Consider the following 22178-nt stretch of genomic DNA (forward strand, 5'->3'; position numbering starts at 1 on the left):
AATCAAAGACAAAGACTCACAGTTGCAGTGAAGTCTCTTAGCACAGTGTGTCACAGCACGGTCTTGAACATTCAGTGAAAAATATCAAAGTGTACTTAGTAACCACAATAATGTAACTGGTTTGTAGAGTAACTTGGAGTTTTGTCACTGAATACCATCTTTACTTTCCATCTGAATATCACACACGTGGCATTCAGGAAACAATTCCCCAATAGACGATTTGTACAATGTAAACAAAATCCTTCATTATTCACTTAATTTCACCCAATACTACCTTACTCAAGTACTGGATTTTGTTGTTTCAAATGTGCCTCTTTTTTGCTGAAAAACAAAGGAAGATGTAAAACAGCTTGTGGATCTGAATCTGAATTCAGACACTGGTTTATCCAGTTACCTGCAGTTCACAATTGCAGGCTTATATGTACATGGTCAGTGGTCATAATACTGCTCAACTCACATGAAAAACAAGGTGATGAGCCCATTCAATCAAAGAAATTTTCTATAAGTGGGATATATTTATTCAAATGCAACATATAAGGTCAAATAACCAATGTTCAAACTAAGTAATTATACAAGAAAAAATTACATGGATGTCAAATCCCTCAGCATGCCAAACCTTCTCACTGTAGTCAACTGTCTCTATTAGAAATGGAGAAAAATGATGGTTTAAATTTTTTTTAATCCTTGTTCCCTTCCAAATAGCTTGTGTAGATTGTTTAATAGTAATGAATATTTAACTCCCTGTGGATACAATTACTGCACTGAGTGACTGAGGTTGGTCAGAGCTATCTTGAGGTGTGTGGGTTTTTCTTTTAGAGCTTCATGGTTTTTCCTACTGCTACTCAATAATTTAACTCTTTTTAATTTTTTGGCAATGCTTTGGAGCACAGCCGTCAAAAGGCATGCCACCTATTCTGTATTATGCCTGAGTATAGGAAGCAATATTTATTCAATGCCTATTATCCTAATGTTTATATAGTCAAAGTTTGAAAAGTATCATTTGACAGTTTTCAAAGTCTAGTAAACTTCTTTTCATTCATTCCAGTCATTATTCATGTCAATAGATTTATTATACAAAAAAATAAATATCACTTCAGAGTACTGATGTTATTCGTTGAAGGTAGCTACTTTTCATTAATAATGTTGTGAAAATGAATGACATAACTTTGTACAAGAAGACCATTGATACTATTTCCCAAAGAGGCATTACAATCTATCTTCCATCAATGGATAATCAATACATTACTGTGCCTTCCTGTACATAACTCGTTCTTCTTTCCACTTCTGTACTATAGGAAAAGCAAAATAAGGAAGATGGTATTCATTAATGAAAGTCATCCTCAGGAGTTCATTCTATTAGGTTTTGCTGACCTGCCTTGGCTGGATCTTCCTCTATTCGTTATTCTTCTGATCACATACCCCATCGCCATGATGGGAAACATCGCCATCATCCTGGTGTCCAGGTTAGACCCCCGGCTCCACAGCCCCATGTACTTCTTCCTCACCAACCTCTCCTTTTTGGACATGTGTTACACCACCAGCATCGTCCCTCAGATGCTGTTCAACCTGGGAAGTTCTAGGAAGACAATCAGTTATGTGGGGTGTGCCCTGCAGCTTTATTTATTCAGCACAATGGGGGCCACTGAATGTCTTCTACTGGCAATTATGTCCTTTGACCGCTACGTGGCCATTTGTAAGCCTCTGCATTATACCCTCATCATGAACCAGCGCCTCTGCTTCCTATTAGTGTCCATTATGTGGCTGTGTGGAATTGCCTATGCCATATCTGAAGCCACCTTTACGTTACAGTTGCCTCTGTGCGGTGTCAATCAACTCGATCACTTGTTGTGCGAGATTCCAGTTCTGATCAAGACAGCCTGTGGTGAAAAGGAGGCAAATGAGCTTGCGCTCTCTGTGGCATGCATTTTTATAATAGCTGTTCCTCTGTGCTTAATTCTAGCCTCCTATGCTACTATTGGACGTGCTATATTGAAGATCAAATCTTCTGAGGGCAGGAAGAAAGCTTTTGGTACATGCTCCACTCACCTCATTGTAGTTTCCTTATCTTATGGGCCCGCCATTAGCATGTATCTTCAGCCTCCATCTTCCATCTCAAGGGACCAACCCAAATTTATGGCTCTTTTCTATGGGGTCGTGATTCCTACACTCAACCCTTTTATCTACACCTTGAGGAATAAGGATGTAAAGGGGGCCTTAGGCAACCTGGTGAGGAATATGTTCAATTCTAAATGACAGCTGGTCAACATCGAATGAACTGATTGATTTATCTGGATTTCCTTAATGACTCGTTTTTGTCTCATAATCTAATCTCATGTTATATGTTCTTCCTGAAAATGATGTGGCATATCTTATATTCTTTATAATCATTTTAGGATGGTGCTCAGATCATAAGCAATGGCGTGGGATCACTAGCTCTTATTACTCAGGTAGTGATTACTTTAAGTTTCACTTTAGAAACCTCATATCCACTAAATCTTTGGCCGCTATCTGTACACAAAACCAGATGCATACTGCACACTTTATAAGTCTGAATGCAAAGAATCATGAGTTTCACACATTACCTTCAATTTACCTGTACTACTGTTGTTGTTTTCTTCTTTATTGTCAAAGTGAAGTACAGAGGGGTTACAGTTTCATAAGCAAGGCAAGTACATTTCTTATCCAACTTGCTACTTCCTCCCTGTACCACTATTTTTTAAAGAAAGCATTACAATTCCTTTTCAACACCTGTTTCCGCTTACTGGAACATTATAATTTCTGCTGGTGAATACAGTATTTATATGCTTAAATAATGCATACTAAAACACTCAAATGAATTGAATAAAAATAATAAAGTGAATATTTCCAAATAAGTGAGAAAGCAATGTACTATTAACAGTGATGGAACATATTTCCATGCATGAATTAGAACAGGTAAAATGCATTTTGATCCAAAAAGATCAGTACTAGAAAGAAAGTATTTGTGTTTCTGGAATGAAAGGCAACTTGCTCACTTCAATGAATAATTTGTAATTATTTTTAATTTACATAATAACATTTTTATTTAAATTTGGGATACAAAGGATGCTCAAAATTATCATCATTGGTTAATAGTGCTAAAATTTAGCGCCAGGACTAGCACTCACTTTCTTTTTGTGCTTCTCCAAAATTCTTATGTCTAATCTTAACGTCCAACATGATGGTGTTAAGAGAGAAGTATACAGGAGATATTTGGGTCATGAGGACTCCTCACTCATGAATGGGATTAAGGACCTAATGAAACAGAGTTGACACAGTTTTTCCTTATGTGTCCTTCTAAGTACCATGTGAGAACGCAGTGCTACAGAATCCGAAAGATGCAGCAGTGCTTTGCCATCTGGGAGCTGAGCCTGGGTCCTTACCAGAGATCACTCTGCTGGCTACTTAACTAGAACTGCCATCTTTCAGAAGTGAACAAAATAAATTGCATACACAGTAAGCAGTTTCCATTATTTTGTTACAGACAAACTAAGAAGCTTCCAAAATGTAAATAAACATTGTACAAAACAGACTATAATTTATGGACTTTGTAATTGTGTGGTATGAGATGCTTATGTTTAGACTTCAGCATATGCATAATGAATTAATGAGCACTAAAATGGGTACCAGTAGCTCACACCTGTAATCCTAGACTACTGGGGAAGCTAAAAACAGTAAGATTGCCAGAAGAGGCCTGCCTGGGCAGAAAAATTCAATCTCAAGTATCACAAATAAATACATAGACTGGTAGATAGATGATCAAATAGATAGATAGATAGATAGATAGATAGATAGATAGATAGATAGATAGATAGATATTGACATGGATATGAATAGAAATGATAATCTTTTAGAACTCATTTTTTTCATAATTGCATCATAGTAGTGCATCAACCTATTCTGAAAGAGATGATGTAAATAAATGTAAACCAGGGGCTGGGGATATGGCCTAGTGGCAAGAGTGCTTGCCTCGTATACATGAGGCCCTGGGTTCAAATCCCCAGCACCACATATACAGAAAACGGCCAGAAGTGGTGCTGTGGCTCAAGTGGCACAGTGTTAGCCTTGAGCAAAAAGAAGACAGGGACAGTGCTCAGGCCCAGAGTCCAAACCCCAGGACTGGCCAAAAATAAATAAATAAATAAATAAACAAATAAATGTAAACCAGGACTCTAATCAACATGTATCTTTAAGATTGCAATAAATTCAATGCATATTCAAACTGTGATATTGAGAATTCCAGTGCTTTGGTGGATCCCTGGAAAACACAAGAGCATCAATATTGGGTAGAGAAGAATTAGTATAGTGAAATAAACTCATTTGCTTGAATAAAAGATATTATATAGAAAGTTAACTGTTATCATAACTTGAGAAAGAAATATTTTATTAACATATAACAACATGTACTTTGAGTAAATGCTCAATTTTTTTAATTTTATTGTCAAGGACATTTCTCATCAAACTTGTTACCTGCTCCCTCCATTTTCTCCCCCCTTCCCTCCCCATCCCCCAGTCCTTTCCCCTCCTCTGATGGTAGAGTTAATTTCCAACACATTATATTGTGAGTAGCGCTGTTGCATTGGTTCACCCTTTATCCCTTGTCTCGCCATTTTGATATTCTCCTTTCTCCTAATTCAGATAAATGTTTATACAATACCTAGAGAACCAACATCAAATACAGTGACATCATGGGATAAAACATTGGAAAGATAAATGATAGAAAAATGAAATAATTTCACATCGTACATTAAAAATAACAACAACAATGAAAAACCTCTTGTTTCCTTATCTTGGGGCTCATTTTGCTTAATGTTCAAATTTTTTATCTAAGCAGAATTAAGTAAGAATTAAGTACAAAAGTCACATAAACACAAAATGCAACTTGGATGTACAGTGAGTATTCAGTAAGTCATTTAAGAGTTTATTCCATCTACTTAGGTCCAAATTCCCAAACTCGCTTATATTTATTATGATTTTAACCTCATGCATTTTTTTTACTATTGGAAGGCAATGAAAAATATTTTAAACTATTCTAGGTTTGTAAAGGACTCTGTCTTCATAATTAGCTTTAACTGCTTTACAAAGATAGGAAGCTGAAGTACATAATTGCTTGAGAATCACTTTATTTCACACACACCTACCCATTACTCTTCATTTTCAAACACATTTACCCCTCCTTTAGAACTATCATCAAGTATAATATGAACCACCATATATTGATATTTCCATTTTTAACCCTTCCCTATTTATTTGTTTTCAATAGGCTGTCCCAATTTTCCACTTTTCTAAGTTCTACTTGATCATGAACTATAATATAGAATACAAATAGAGCAGAAATATGTTTTTGGAACATTCAGTTTGCATAAATAAGTACATATAATTTCCCCAAATGGTTAAGTAAACATAGTTTCTAGGAGCATATAGAAATACTCTGCTATGTATAAAAACCCTATACAGGAATATGACTACACATTCGTGTGTGTGTGTGTGTGCATGTGTGTGTGCATGTGTGTGTGTGACCTGTTAGAACACTGTAATAAAAGACAGGTACAGGAAAACCAGTCACAAGTATTATAAAGCTGGCATGAGTTAGTGAATGTTTTGGACGGTTTGCATTCAAAATCTTACATACCAACTTCAAGAACACTTCAAGATATGTATTATCCAGTGTTGAGAAATAATGAAGTTGTGCTTCACTGATTATTTTTCCTCCTTTTGTGTATTAACAAGTATAAATGATGTAAAGAAATATAAATGCTATAATGGGATACCCTGTGGTATTTCCATACATGCAGAAAGCTGTGATTCTATCCAACCCCTTGTTTTCCACATCTACCTCCACCTTCACACCATTCCCAGAACCTCATAATAAATATCCTAATTCAGGCTGACTTTTTTTAAATTTCCAAATACAAGACAATATGTGATACTTGTCTTTTGGTGTCTGACTTATTGTGCATAATAATTATGGCTTATCACATTGGTTGTAAATGACAGGATTTTTTACAGTTATGGATGAAAACCACTTCAACATCTACACAGACATTTTCTATTTATATATAAATTGGCATCTAGGCTAATTCTACATCTTAGCATAGAACAGTTGTCTAATAAATATTAATTTGTAGATATCTTTCTTTTTTATTGACCTTGTTTCTATGGTACTTCTACTGTCATTTTTGTCTGGAACCTCCATAGTGTTTTTCCTAATTAGACTTAATCCTTGCACATGAATACATTGTTTAAAATACTACATGGAAAAGGCATATCATTTTCTGTCAATTAAAAAGTGCTGGGTGCCAGTGGCTCACACCTATAATCCCATCTGTTCAGGAGGCTAAGATCTGAGGGTCATGGTTCAAAGCCAGCCTGGGCAGGAGAGTTGGAGAAACTCATCTCCAATCAACCCTCAAAGTGCTGAAAGTGGAGCTGTGACTCCAGTGGTAGAATGTTAGCCATGAGCACAAAGGCTCAGAGACAGAGCCAAGCCTCCGAGTTCAAACCTCGGAATGGGAATACATCCCCCAAAAAAAAAAAATAGTAACTAGTCTAATGCATCATATTATGAGAATTAAAGAAAACAAACTAATGTGAGATCTCTTATTATATTTATTCAAATTAAATAATATTTTATTTTGTACTATTTCTGTATTTATTTATCTCTTTGTTTACTAGTATTATCTTGTTTAAAAATAAAAGTTTAGTGTTTGGAAATTGAATGAGTTTCAGTTACATCTAACACCATATTTTTCTCTGACCCTCAAGACATTAAGTGACTATACAGAAGTGTTTTCACAAACACCATTTTCCCAAGGAACTCTCTGTTGCCTCTTCTGAGATAAAGATATATAAATGGCCTATGTGGGATAATGCCCAAGAGATCTCAAGAAAATTCATATGAATAATGTGCCATTAAGCATTGTTGCTATCTTCTGCTACTGTCTTCCTAACCTCCCACCACCTTAGCTACTGTATTAAGTGAAACACTAACTGTTCTGAAGCCAATTCTTTAAGATGCCTCTATGGACCACAGTTTCTTGGTTTGAAATTTTCAAGCATATTCCTTCAGTTCCTTTTTATTGAAAAACCTTTATAACAAGGTAAGAAAAAGGCACTTGTTTAAAGGTTATACATTTTTGAGGAAGATATGAACAGGTGTAGAACAGTCTCTTATACAAACACAAATATAGAGGTGTTTTTTCAATTCACAGAGCGTGTTCTAAACTTTGGAATTACTAGTCCAGCTTCTTTGACAATGCCATGAAATACAGAATATCAAAACTGTATGTGAACTGGAGGAAGTTGGATACCAAACTTCAAGCTTTATTACAAAGTCATAGTAATAAAAAAAAATACACAGCTTAATACTGGCACAAAAATCGGCCTAAGGATCAATGAATCAGAATAGACGGCCCAAAAATAAGCCTACAAACACATAGCCACCAAGTATTTGATAAGGGAGCCAAAACATACTGTTGCAGACCCTGGAGTGCCAGAAGCAGGCACGGTGTGAGCAAAGGCTCCACCGCCATTGACTCCAACGCTCAGGGCTACAAGGTGTTTTTTTTTTTGTTTTGTTTTGTTTTGTTTTTAGAAGGGCCCTTCTGTCTTTCCTTTTTCTTTTTCTTATTCTTACTCTTTTTCTTTTTCTATTTCCTTTTCCGTGACTGCACTTCGCGGTCCCCTTACCTCCCTAGTTCTGTGCGAGAAAAGTCCTTCCAATGATTTCCTTGCCAGCTACAGCACTAACAAGGGTTCCCAGGGGCAAGGTGATTGATGATGGAGGCAGAGAGAAGGCTGCTGTTTGTTTATTTTAGCAAAAAGCCTTGGCTATATACACCTTCTATATTTATCACGTTTGCATAATGTTGTCCTAGGACCCCCACTGGAAGTGGGCGAGGAAGTGCAGACTACAGGCATCCTTCCTCATTCTATTTCAATCAATCCTTGTCTACCATGCTCCCCCCAGGTAAGCCCCATACCCAGAAGCTGAAAGAAGCACTCCCCCAACACAAAAGGGTGAATATTGGCAGCCCTGAGGGTTGGAGTCAGTGGTGGTGGAGCCTTTGCTCACAACATGCCTGCTCCTGGCACCCCAGGGTCTGCAACAACACACAGGTTTGAAGAAAGACAGCCTCTTCAACAAATGGTGCTGGCAAAGTTGGCTATCTACCTGCAGAAAACTGAAGCTACATACCCACATGTCACCTTGTACCAGAATCAACTCTAAATAATCAAAGAACTCAATGTAATTCCTGATACTGTGAAAATATTACAGGAAGAGGTAGGAGAAACCTTAAACCTTGGAGGCACAGGGTGAAACTTCCTAAACAAAGATCCAGAATTGCAACAAATGAAAGAAAGGCTGGATACATGGGATTATATCAAAACTGAAGAGCTTGCCTATCAAAGAACATAGCTAGCAAGATAAATAAAAGCCCATAGAATGGTAGAAAATCTTCACTAGCTATACATCAGACAAGGACCTCATATCCAAAATACACTTAGAGCTCAAAAAATTAAACCCCCCAAAATAAACCCTCAAAAAGACAATAATCAACCCTCAAAAACACAACAATCCAATCAATAAGGAATGGACAATAGACACATGAAGAATAATTCTACATATCTGGCCATAAAAGCAATGCAAATCAAAACAACACTGAGATTCTATCTCACTCCAGTTGGAAAGCTAACTGAAAACTAACAATAACAAATGCTGGTGGGGATGTGGCCAAACCCTATTACACTGTTGGTGGGAATGTCAACTTGTTCAACCACTCTGGAAAGTAGTATGGAATTTCCTTAAAAGACTAAACATATAGATCCAGAAATTCTACTCCTTGGCATTTATCCAATGGACCACAAACCAGGCCAAACTATAGTCACGAGCACAACCAGATTTATTGCAGCATTCCATGAAATGGAATCAACTTAGATGTCCCTCAGTGAACATCTAGATTGCGTGTGGGTATGTGCCTGTGTGTATAACCTTTATTTTCTTCATTTATCTTTACAAAATGCCATCTTATTTACCTACTTGATTTTTTTTGCTACAGCATAGCATTTACTTTAGAAACAAAGGAATATCTATATCCTGAAAATGTAAAATAATAGGTGAGTCTGAATAAGCCTCTAGGTCTGAATTGGGATGTTGAATTCTCTCCTGAATTTAGGTACATGGACTTCTACAAAAAAAGATATAGAGGTATATATCATCAGTTGGTCACTGATAACACTGGAATATGAGAACAGGATAAGCTCACTTTATAATGGAAAAATTCTTAAAGACAAATGCACTAAAATTTAATATAAATATCAAAAGAAAAACTAAATGTCTGTTGATAAGTATTTTCCTGATTTTTGATGAGCATTAAGTGAACATTCAAAGAGAGTGTGTTTCCTAAAATAGAGGGGGGGGGGAATGCAAAAATAAATCCTTTGGAAATCCTGTGTCATAAATTTATCTTAATACTGTAAAAAACAAATGATAAAAGGTTGGAACTTTTGCTTAATAACAGAGCCAAGACATAGTTGTTTAAACTTAAGTCCTTTCCCTTCCCACAGAGATAAGAACATTCAAACAACTATTTGATAGTACCGGGGTTTTTCTTTCTTCTTCTACTATTGCTGTCTGAATATCTTTATTCTTCTAAATAGTTAAGCCATTCTCCTGATGCTATATCTACTGTGTCAAAGGCCTATGGATAGAAAATCACAGTCATTTTAACTACACCTCAGCTGAGTTTTGTAGCAATAAAAAAATAATAATTATTGTTTGGGAAGTTGCCAAATATCTTCACATGGACTTTTCATTTAATCCTCAATAAAACTAAAGCAAATATCCATTACCAGGCTTATTGAAAAGAACAAATTCTCTTTAGAATGAATGGCTAACAGACTGTAGGTAATTAGCACACATAAATCATATTCATAGCCTCACATGTTTTTGCATGCCTTCTTCAATGAGTACATAATGAAGGCATAAATCATGTTATATCAGTGTTCATGAGTCTCTCTCTTTTTTGCCACTTCCTTATTTTAGGTGAAACAACTTGAAAAGAATGGCAGCAATTAACAAGAGTCACCCTGAAGAATTGATTCTAATGGGCTTTGCTGAGCAACCCTGGCTAGAGCTTCCTCTGTTCATTCTTCTTCTCATAACATAACCTGTGTCCATAATGGGAAAGGCCACCATCATCCTGATGTCCAAATTAGACCCTCATCTCCACAGCCCCATGTATTTCTTCCTCACAAATCTCTCCTTTCTGGAAATTTGTTGCAGCACCAGGGTTGTCTCACAGATGCTATTTAACCTGGGTTGCTCTAATAAGACCATCAGCTACATGCGGTGTGCAGTTCGGCTGTATTTCTTCAGCACAATGGGAACCACAGAATCTCTGCTCTTGGCTATTACGTCTTTTGACCGCTACTTGGCCTCTGCAGTGCACCCTCATCATGAACTGATGCTTCTGCATCTTACTAGTGTCCACCGTGTAGCTGTGCAGAGCAATCTATGTAGTCTTTGAGGTCACTGTCATTTTACAGATGCCCCTGTGTGGCAACAATAAACTGGATCAATTGTTTTGTGAGATTCCAGTTCTAATAAAGACTGCCTGTGGTGATAAGCAAGCTGTGGAGTTTGCACTCTCTGTAGCATGCATTTTTATAACAGTATTCCTCTATGCTTAATTTTTGCTTTCTATACTAGTATTGGACATGCTACATTGAAGATAAAATCTTCTGAAGGGAGGAAAAAGAGCTTGGGCACATGTTCCTCCCACCTCATTGTAGTTTTCCTATTTTATGGCCCAGGAATTAGCATGTACCTTGAGCCTCCCTCCTCCATGTCTAGAAACCAGCCCAAGTTCATGGGTCTCTTGTATGTGGTAATGACTCCTACCCTCAACCCCTTCATCTACACCCTGAGGAATAAGGATGCCAAGGGGGCAATGCAAAACTGGGGAGGAACATCTGTGTCAAGTGATACCTAAAACAAATACCTAAAAAAAAATTTCTTGAACATTAGAATGGATTTGTTTGGTTTTATTTTTTATAATTCATTCTTCTATCATACTCACATCTCGTGTTATATATTATTCTTGTAAAACATACATTTCTCACATTCTTTAATTCTGTTCGTTAAACTATTACTCAGATGATATATTCTTTTCTGAATAACTAATTCTAGTCTTCCTATATATTGAAATAGTATGTGGTAGTTTAAAAATTGAAACAGCCAGGCACAGGGCTTATACTTGTCATCCTAACTATTTAGGAGGCTGAGATCTGAGGATCACAGTTTGAAACCAGCCCCAGCAGGAATGTCTGTGAGAATCTCATCTCCAATTAACCAGCAAAAAAAACAAAAATAAAAACAGAAATAGAGTTGTGGCTCAATTGGTAGAATGCTAGCCTTGTGCAAAAAAAAAGCTTAGGGACAGCTCCCGGCCATGAATTAATCCTCAGGCAGGCATAAAAAAAGACAACAAAACAAAAATGAAAAACAAGTTCATTCATTCAAGTTAATCTTCACAATAACATTCATCAACAGTCAATGTCACTGGACAAACATTTTATCATTAGAGAATTATGTGTCTATGTGCAAAGCCTTGGCTACTCTTCATGTTCTGGCTGCTTTGAGTAAATCATGATTCTGATCCTATACTTACTCTCAATTAGATTTTGTCAGTCCACACCATGCTGACTATAGCCAATGGCAATATGTTACTGACAGATTCTGAAAAGATACCCATGTTTTCAACACACATACACACACACACACACACACACACACACACGAATCACCACTGTGACATAATGCATATGTTAACCACTAGATTCATTCATTACACAATAGTCATGTTCTCAAAACATTACATGACACATGGAAATGATAGGTGATTTCTTACTAATTTAAAAAAATTGAAAAACTGAAAGAGGGGAAAATTATCTCAATTTAGAATAGAGAACTGTACCACCCAGGTCACAACAGAAAATAGACTACACACACCAAACCAGATGTGGAGGGAAGTTTAATAGGGAAGCATTTACATGACATTAGGAAAAATTGGGGAAACACAAGTCAGGTTTTTTTTTCATATATATCATTAACAATCTTCCTTGAATCTATCAACATTGGGGAGCTTGTTGCCAAACCAATGCCTAGAATAACAAACATCATATTGGAGATCAGAAAGAGAAAAGAGTAACTACTAAATAGACAAGATCACCTATAAGGCAGTGACCATTGACTGAACAACAGAGGAAGAATGGTGTGTTTGGGCTAAGAAGGAGCTAGAAAGCCACACCTCAGTCTAGCTGCACTCTATCCTCTAAATCTCAGCTGAACATAATCAAAAATCAGATATTGAGAAAGCCTCTTAATCCACCCTCTGTGAGAACACAGTAAAGAAACTATTAAGTATGGAAGGTTATTTTTTTCTAAAATGAACTCCAGCTTTACCCCCCAATATAACAGATCAAACCAAAATAGTCACTTATGCTAATAGTCTTATAATTTATCTAAAACATTAAGATAGATCAGTCCCAAAGCAAACCAGTTTCTCCTAAAAAGATATGACACTGGTGTATGTGATATAATGAAATAGGACTATGTGCTCCATTTTGCCCTCTTTCCACCCAAAATAATAATAGTAACCTAATGGCAGGAGTAGTAGTAATAATAGTAACCTAGTGACAGGAATTCATTTTTTCTGTTGTTTTCTTTCCTTGTCCCCAACTTTGAAAACCCTTTGTTCTGCCATTATCCAGAGATTCCTCTGTCTGTTTTGAACAATGGAAGCTGTACTGACTCACAAATCATAAAAAAGGTAAATAAATCCACTGTTATTGTAAATAAATCTGTTGTTATTTTGTCTCTTCACAAAGAGTATATTGGGGGAAAGAATACCTCTAGAGTATAAGAGAGCACCTGAAATAGTGGGAAATGCCCAGCAAACATTCAGCATAGTAAAATACAGACTCATAGAGTACAAATGTGCATGTTGAGATGATGAACTGAAATCATAGATCAAAGGAAGAAATTGTACATAGGAACTCTTTCCATTTGTACCTACTATAGGATATATTTGGATTCATTTTTCAAAATAATATACTCATGTATATGCAAATTTTATATCTCAACATCATCTACATATTCAACAAATATATATGTGTGTGGGAACAGACACAGAAAAACAGAAATGGTTCTGTATGGTTCTGGAATTTCAACTTGAGTTCCACCTTGAAAAATAGTTTTCAAGTCTGGGAATGTGGCTTAGTGGTAAAGTGCTTGCCTTAGCATGCACAAAGCCCCTGGTTCAATTCCTCAGCACCACATAAACAGAAAAAGCCAGAAGTGGAGCTGTGGCTCAAGTGATAGAGTGCTAGCCTTGCACAAAGAAGCCAGGGACAGTGCTCAGGCCCTGAGCCCCAAGCCTCAAGATTGGAAAAAAAAAAAATTTCACCTGGAAAAATAGTCTACTGCTTGATCCATGCCTCCAGCCCTTTTTACACTGGTCACTTTTGAGATAGGGCTTTGATTTTTTTTTCCGCCAAACTGGCCTAGACTTGCAATCTTCTTCAGTAACAATGTATAAATAATTATACATTATAATGTTTTGTTTTTTGGGGTTTCATCATTTTTTAATTTTAAGAGGTATTTCTTCTTATTTGATTTCATACACAGAAATTTCTTCAGATTGTCAAAATTCACGTCATTTCCTAGTTCTTTCATTGGTTCAAAAGACTCAAAATATTTTTAAGAAATTACTCAAAACTCTCACCTTTTTATTCTGTTCCTTTCAATTTTACCAATACTTTCATTCATTCACCAGACAAAATTAGTGGATATTATGTGTTCAGCAAAAAATGTACCTTTTAAGGAGTAAAAGCATCCACATAAATTGAAGTAAAATATATAGAACATAGGGTTTTTTTAAGCTGTGAGTGATAGACAAAGAATGATCTGTATAGCTAGGCTGCCCAGAGACTTGGGATACCTAGAAGAAAGTGATGAAGTTTTTCAGATGACACACGTAAAAAGTCAGCTGGTAAATGCTTGTAATGCTGCTTTTATGATCATCTAATTACCTGTAATTATTGTGTTATTTTATATTATTACCAGAATCATACATATTTTGTTATGAATATTTTAGATTATGAATATTGTCTTACTTAACAAAGTGAATTTTTACAGTGTACTAACTCACATAGAATTATTATTTATTTGTATTTTATTATTTGTGGGGATGCTGAGATATAAACTCTGTGCCTTCCACTTGTGACCTTTCTTGTTTGTAGTTAAACGTCAGAGAGAGTCTCGTGTTTTCTGCCAAGATGGACTTAAACCAGAATCTTCTTCTCTCCCTCTTAAGTAGCTGGGTCACACACATGCCTGACTTAAATCTTATTCGTATAATATACACAATGCTAACTAGTCAAGTACAATCCTTACTGACACATGAATAGAACACATGAGTAAAATGACATATTTTAAGAGAAGAACAAGGACTTTACTATAGAAATCTGAGTGTTAAAATATGAAAGCAATGTTTTCACTTTGAACCGGAGATGTTCCTCGCCAGCTTAAATACTGCCCCCTTCACATCCTTATTTCTCAGGGTGTAAATAAAAGGGTTGAGGGTAGGAGTCACCACTCCATAGAAGAGAGCCATGAACTTCAGCTGGTCCGTTGTGATAGAGGAAGGAGGCTGCAGGTACATGCTAATGGCTGGACCATAAAATAAGAAAACTACAATGAGATGGGAGGAGCATGTTCCAAAGGCCTTTTTTCTTCCCTCAGAAGATTTAATCTTCAGTATAGCACGTCCAATGCTAGCATATGAGACAAGAATCAAGCACAGAGGAACAGCTAATAGAAAAGTGCATACTAAAGATATTGTGAGCTCACTGGCCTTCTTCTCACCACAGGCAGTCTTTATCAGGACTGAAATCTCACATAACAAGTGATCTAGTATATTTGTGCCACACAGGGGCAGCTGTAATACGAGAGTGGACAGTGAGACAGCTATGAGCATTCCACCCAGCCACACAGTGAACACTAGGAGGATGCAGAGGCGCTGGTTCATGATAAGGGTGTAGTGCAGAGGTCTGCAGATGGCCACGTAGCGGTCAAAGGACATGAGAGCCAAGAGGAAACATTCTGTGGCTCCCATGATATGAAAGAAATAAAGCTGAACTGCACACCCCATGTAGCTGATGGTCTTCTTAGAGCTCCCCAGGTTGAGCAGCATCTGAGGGACAATGCTGGTGGTGTAACACATGTCCAAAAAGGAGAGGTTGGTGAGGAAGAAGTACATGGGGTTGTGGAGCCGGGGGTCTAACCTGGACACCAGGATGATGGTGATGTTTCCCATCAAGGCCAAAGGGTATGTGATCAGAAGAACAATGAATAGACAAAGTTCCAGCCATGGTCTGTCAGCAAATCCTTGTAGAATGAACTCCTTAGGGTGACTTCCATTAACAAGAGCCATTATGTTCAAATTTTTTCCTGCAATAAGGCAGTGTTAACAAATGTAGCATAGAGAGAAATAACAAAGCTTGTTGACTCATAAGCAACATAACATATAAAATTGAATAGTAATGCCATCTTGAAATAGCATAAAGGATCTGCCACCAGATCCTGATACTAAAAATTCAAAGAAATTATGCTAAATAAGTAATCCAATGCCTTCACACAGAATTTTTTCTTCTGTGGGCAAGTCTGACAATAGCTGAAGTACTAAGGTAGTGATAGTATAAAATAACATAAGAAGGATGTCGAAAAAACCTGAAGTTATACAATCAGCAAAATACATGTGGCTGCCTTGATTTAGTTATATGAAAATTTATGTCTTCTCAAAAAAATTGTGTCTTCTCTACAGGGAGAGAGAAGACTTTGAATTTTAATGCAATTTATCTTGGGTTTTGAAATTAAGAAAGAAATTTAAAAACTGACCGTGTCATGTTTGTATAATTATTAGTGAGCCACTCATTTTCGAGGTTGGAAATTTTAAGGCTCTGAGCACCCTTCAAGGAGGATTTATTTTTGCATGATGTACTTCTCTATAATTGCTTGGTCAAACTTTTGGTATTTAATATTTTATGTTGGATTTTCATTGCTTATCTATTCAGCACAGAATGTTTTTACCAATAATATTACTTTCTTTCATCTCATGCATTTTTTTGTTTATGTGGGACTGAGGACTCAAACCCAGGGCTTCATGCATGCTAGGCAAGCACTCTGCCACTAAGCCACATTCAGACCTCATTTCATGTATTTTTCAATTTTTATTATAAAAGTGAAGCACAGAGGGATTGCAGTTACATAAGTGAGAAAAAGAGTGCATTTCTATTTGAACAGTGTCACCTCTTCTCGTGCTTTCTCCCAGTTCTTGCCTTCCATCCCCACCCACAAGTTGTATAGTTCTTTTTCAACATAGTGTCTAGTACCACTGTTGCATTTGTTCACCCTTTATCCCGCTATTTTTGTGCTCCACCTTACCTTCCCAAATACAGATAAATTAACAAGAAAAAAAATGAAAAGAAACTAAAACAGCAGCAAAGAAAAGAACTCTTGTTTCCATTCCTTTGTAATCATTTTAATAAATATTATTTATTATTTTCTATTAACATAAGTCTTTGTATAGGTACACATTTGTTTTACAAATACATTTTCAACTGCTGGTAAACATGTCAAAAGAGATCATTTTTCAAGCTAAGTGACTTTGAAATCTCAGTTACTTTGCCTTTTCAGGATGAATTTCTTTGTTTTTCATCTAAAATGACATAAGGATGAGAGGAAGAAAACAGTGATTTAAGAGAGGAAGAGTTAAATTTCATTTGCCTATTTTCCTCCACTAGTGTCTCAGAGAAAGCAAAAATCTTCTGTAGAGGGAAGGATATTTAGATGTCAAATTAAGAAAATATCTCACTGATGATGATATCCATTGTTACTCTTGTAGTCATATAGTTCATTGCCCTAGATTATATTCTGAAGCTACAAGGTAAAATTTCCTTACTCTTTTTTTGAGAAATTTTCAAAAACACCCTAGGAGTTGCCACCCAAGATTTTTCTGTGCCAAAATGTGAGCCTTGCCCTTTCATTGTACGTTAATATGAAGTAAAAATAACACTAATGTCATAACTTATAAAGTAATAATTCCAACAAGTTCTTAGTGTGTAATTTATGTTAAACTCTTCCACAACGCTCCTCATCCTTTTAAATTATCTGTTGCTCACCCCAAATGTACAATATAGGAAATATTATATCTGCATCATAGGCTATTTTAAAACATAGATTTCAGTGTTTACTAAATAACTGGGAATAATCTAAATATCCATCTGTTCTCTATGCCTTAAGTTAGATATTGTGATCATCCACGAACACAGTACTTTGAGGGTCTATAGAAAGCATCGGTATTCTAAGAATATCACCTGAAGTACTGTGGCCCCTACAAATTTTTTGAGCCCAATGATCAAAATGTAATGTCTGCACAGCCATTTAGAATCATCTCTGACCTAAGTTATTTTTCATGAATATCCTGTTTTGTACATGAGATATAAAATAAAAATGATGCTAATTACTTTGATTATGAAATGACAATCATGAATATTGTGATCTACCCATGTAACAGAAAAATTGTGATACTTGACCTGCTATGAATTCGTTTATCATTGTTAAATTCTTGTATTATAAATATATAGGCTTGGATCAGCCAGTAACTTTTTAAAGAGAAATTCAAAATTTGAATATCCAACAATTTTTCTCTAATTCCTTTGATCTAAGCCTAAAAAAAGCAGTGTTCATTCAGAATGCCTCAGCAACAATAGCAAATTTGTGTTGTTTGAGAGGCTGATTTCATATTCTTTGCTTATTTTTAAAAATTATCAATTTACCTTATTGCTATTATAGAGGTGGTATACAGAGGGATTACAATTACATAAGTCACATAATGAGTACATTTCCTTTTGTCCAGTGTCTTCTGTTCCCTCACTCTCTCCCAGTCCCTCCTTCCCATCTCCACCCATGAGCTGTATCACCCATCAGTGTACAGTGAATTCCACAGCTGCACTTTTTCACCCCTTTTCCCTCAAGCTCTGTGCCCTTCCCCCATCCCTTCTGAAGATGTACATTTGAATACACATACATAAGGTAAAGAGGACAGAATCATCAAAAACTGAAGCATAAAAAAAAACAAAAAAGAAAAAAACAGGTCTCTTGTTTCTATACCTTGGAGTTCATTTTGGTATGTATATTATTTTATATAAATATGAATGGGCACTTAGGCATTGTACCTTTGGGTTTTATTAATTACTTATTAAGAGCAGTTTTGTTTGTGATTGGTAATCCCTTTGCACTTTGCTATTGGTCTTGATATTTTCCTTCAGATTTACTCTTGTGGTTTATCTAAAGTCTGTATTCCTATCCTTTGAATTCTCATGATTTGTGGGCTTTTTCATGCTATTTCATTTTTAAATTCCATAACTTTTGAATTTTGTACTTCCAGTGAGTTTTTAATCACTATGTCAATACCTAGGGATCAATTTTTCCAGGAATATTCAACATTTCTCCAATAAATCACCTGGCTGTAACATCTTGCTTGTATTTCCAAATACTTTTTTACATTGTGCCTTAGTCACACTTTATTTTCATCACACTGTATTTCATTTACACTTATAACATATCTTAGCTTTTTAGAGTATAAACCGTAAGAATAAATAAAATAAATTAGAGGCCATAGAACTTGAATGAAACACATAGGCAAGTCTATTAATCAAATTTTGAAAATATATTTTAGAAACTTAAATGATTGAAGACTTCATACATTGAAGATTTAGTGTTTTATTTTGAGGAAAAGTAGCACTAATACAAACTTAAATACTTTTCAAGTGAGAGACTACAAATAAAAGTCTAATTGTTCCTGAGAGCCACTGAATGAAATCGTTCCAAAGTTTAGAAGAAGCTCCTTGAAATAAATGCTATTTCCTTTTTGTAAATTTTATTTTTTTCTTTTTATTATTGTCTGTAACTAGTTATACAGAGGAGTCATTTAACAAAGCAGTTTATGAATATAATGTATTTTAATCAAGGTTACCTCTTTCATCATTCTTAATCATCCCTCCTACCAATTCCTTCCCTCACTCTTCATAATTTTGTAGGATATACATTAAATTCTTGACTGTATTCTCCCCTTCTTCTCCTCTTCATTCATCTACTACTCTCCCTTTGATTCAAGTACCAGCTTCCTGGTGCTTAATCTGGCTGGACTTTGATTTTCTTGACCATATGCATTAGCCATTGTGATCACATGATCTTTTTACGCACCTTATTTTGATAATCTTGGATTTTAAAAAATATGAAGTAAGATACTTGAGTTGTTCAAACTTTGAGAGATGGACAGAGAAATCTTCTACAGAACTGTTAATATACTAACTAGGAAAATGTTTAGTTAAGGAAGACAATATAGAAAAAACTCACAAAGGTTTGTGAGTATGCTATTTGACTGCTATGCCTGAGGCCCCTTGAGCCTTATTTTTTCACAGGACGCTCATAAATTCCTCTTCCAGATAAGACAGATCCTGGGAATAGAACTCTATGGAAATGTTCCTGTGCACCATTAGGTATCTGCTGAGCTGAGTCAGTAGCAAGTATCTTCTCTTATTGGATGTGTTTTGAAATAAACATTCAATTTCCCAGCACACTGAACACCAGATTAAAATAGTGTACACATGAAAATGAGCTTATGGGAAAATACGTCTGAGGATTTTAAGTGAGAATTTCTTGAAATTTTTACTTTATTGAGCAAAAAATTTTTTCAAATTTTTATTATCAAACTGATGTACAGAGAAGTTACAGTTTCATACATTAGGCATTGGATACATTTCTTGTACTATTTGTTACCTCATCCCTCATTCCCCCCTCTCTTCACCCCCTTTCCCTTTCCCCCCATGAGGTGTTCAGTTCACTTACACCAAACAGTGCAAAAATATTTTTAAAACTAGGTTATTTTTAGTCATAAAAATGATTATAACATGACAATGAAGTCTAATGTTTACTTGTAACATTCAAGATCATTGACTTTCTGTTTCTGTCTAGTACCCTTTCATCAAAGAGGTGATGTACAGAGAGGTTATAATTACATGAGTCAGAAAATGAGTACATTTCTTTTCATGCAGTGTCTTTTGTTCCTTCATTCTCTCTCCGTCTCTCCTTCCTGTCTCCACCCATGAGTTGAATAGTTCACTTTCACTGCTGCCTTCTGAAGATGTACATTTGATAACACCACACATAAAGGAGACAGAATCATCAAAAACTAAAAAACAAAAAAACAAAGAAACATATACACAATGGAATTTTATGCCTCTATCAGAAAGAATGACATTGCCCCATTCGTAAGGAAACGGAAGGACTAGGAAAAAATTATACTAAGTGAAGTGAGCCAGTCCCAAAGAAATATGGACTCTATGGTCTCCCTCATAGGGAATAATTAGCACAGGTTTAGGCTAGTCACAGCAGAGGATCACAAGAGCCTAATAGCTATGCCCTTATGAATGCATAAGATAGTGCTAAGTGAAATGAACTCCATGTTATGGAAATGAGTGATATATCACTGTTGTAATTACTTTCAACATGCCATGTGAAACCGTAGCTTCTGTTGTTGATGATCCTCTTGTATCCCCTTCCTGTGGTTGTACCTGCACTATCAGTGTATCTTATCTGCGTACATTGGAAACTGTATATACTGGTATTAGAATTAGGAAAGTGAAAGGGAATACCAAAATCGAGAGACACAGGATAAAAACACAAACGACTACAAAAGCAATGCTTGCAAAACTGTTGTAAACCAAGTGAACAACTCATGGGGGGAGAAGGAAAAGGGGAGGGGGAAGGGGGGAATGAGGGAGGAGGTAACAAACAGTACAAGAAATGTACCCAATGCCTAACATATGAAACTGTAACCTCTCTGTGCATCACTTTGACAATAAATAAGGAAAAAAAAGAAAGAAAAAAGAGAGATCTCTTGTTCCCATACATTGGTGTTTGTTCAAAATGTATATTATTTTATATAAATATGAAAAGGCACTTACACATTGTGTCTTTGTGTTTCTCTCCTTAGAGTACCTTCTTTTGGTCTTGCTGCATCTAGAATCCTGTATAATTTATCATAGTCCAGTGAATTTTAGATGTAATTTCTGCATACCAGAGAGAACATGTGCTGTTCATCTATCCAAGATTGGCTTAACTCACTTAACACAATTTATTCTTGTTCCATCTATTTCCCTGAATATATTATTTTATTCTTTCTAATGACTGTGTGAATTTCCACTGTGTTGGGTACCACATATTTTGGATCTACTCATCCACTGTGGGTCATCTAGGCTGTTTCCCTATCTTGGCTATTGGGAATAGTGAGGCAATGAACATGGATGTGCAGATGTCCTTACCATATCTTGTTAGAAGACTTCTAATTACTTCTTCAATCTCATTGCATGTTATGGGCCTGGTTTCACTGGTTTATACCTTCTTTGTTCAGCTTTAGCAGTTGCATGTTTCTAGAAATTTGTCCATATCTGCTGGGTTTTTCTTCTGTTTTGATTATAGATTGTAAAAGTAGTCCTTTATAAGCATTTGGATTTCTGGATGATTATTGTAATGTTTCCGATGGAGTCACTGAATCCCACCCCCCCTTTCTTTTCTCTTTTTTCTTTTTATTTGACAGTCCTGGGGCTGGGACTCAGGGCCTGAGAACTGTCCCTGGCTTCTTTTTGTTCAAAGCTAGCTGGCACTCTGCCACTTGAGCCACAGTGCCACTTCTGGCCCTTTTGTATATATGTGGTGCTAAGGAATCGAACCAGGGCTTCATGTATACAAGGCAAGCACTCTTGCCACTAGGCCATATTCCCAGCCCCTTTCCTCTCTTCTTATTCAGTCTTGCTAGTGGTCTGCCAATTGTATTAATTTTTCAAACAGCCACCTTTTTGTTTCAATGATCTTATGTATAGTTTTTTTAAGTCTCTATTTCATTGATTTCTGCCCTAACCTTTGCTATCTCACTCCATCTAGTGGTTCTGAGTTTAGTCTGTTCTTGTTTTTCTAGCACTTTTAATTCCATCATGAGATTATGTATTTGAGCTGTTTCTGTTTTCTTTATGTG

General features: G+C 36.1%; 2 protein-coding genes and 1 pseudogene across 2 annotated transcripts; 2 read left to right on the plus strand and 1 right to left on the minus strand.

The window, feature by feature from the left end:
* The first annotated feature begins 1314 nt into the window (after positions 1-1314).
* Positions 1315-2253, plus strand: LOC125352226 (olfactory receptor 2B11-like). The gene has a single exon (XM_048347351.1). It carries the CDS (start codon positions 1315-1317, stop codon positions 2251-2253), a length of 939 nt encoding a protein of 312 aa, XP_048203308.1.
* A 7829-nt stretch (positions 2254-10082) lies between these two features.
* On the plus strand, positions 10083-11012 carry LOC125353593 (annotated as a pseudogene).
* A 3564-nt stretch (positions 11013-14576) lies between these two features.
* Positions 14577-15515, minus strand: LOC125352227 (olfactory receptor 2B6-like). The gene has a single exon (XM_048347352.1). It carries the CDS (start codon positions 15513-15515, stop codon positions 14577-14579), a length of 939 nt encoding a protein of 312 aa, XP_048203309.1.
* Between the last annotated feature and the right edge of the window lie 6663 nt (positions 15516-22178).

The sequence above is a fragment of the Perognathus longimembris genome, chromosome 6, assembly GCF_023159225.1.
Source record: "Perognathus longimembris pacificus isolate PPM17 chromosome 6, ASM2315922v1, whole genome shotgun sequence".
NCBI lineage: Eukaryota > Metazoa > Chordata > Mammalia > Rodentia > Heteromyidae > Perognathus > Perognathus longimembris.

Coding starts and splice junctions, on each gene's coding strand:
- LOC125352226 (XM_048347351.1), top strand. CDS start 1,315: ATGGTATTCATTAATGAAAGTCATCCTCAGGAGTTCATTCTATTAGGT.
- LOC125352227 (XM_048347352.1), bottom strand. CDS start 15,515: ATGGCTCTTGTTAATGGAAGTCACCCTAAGGAGTTCATTCTACAAGGA.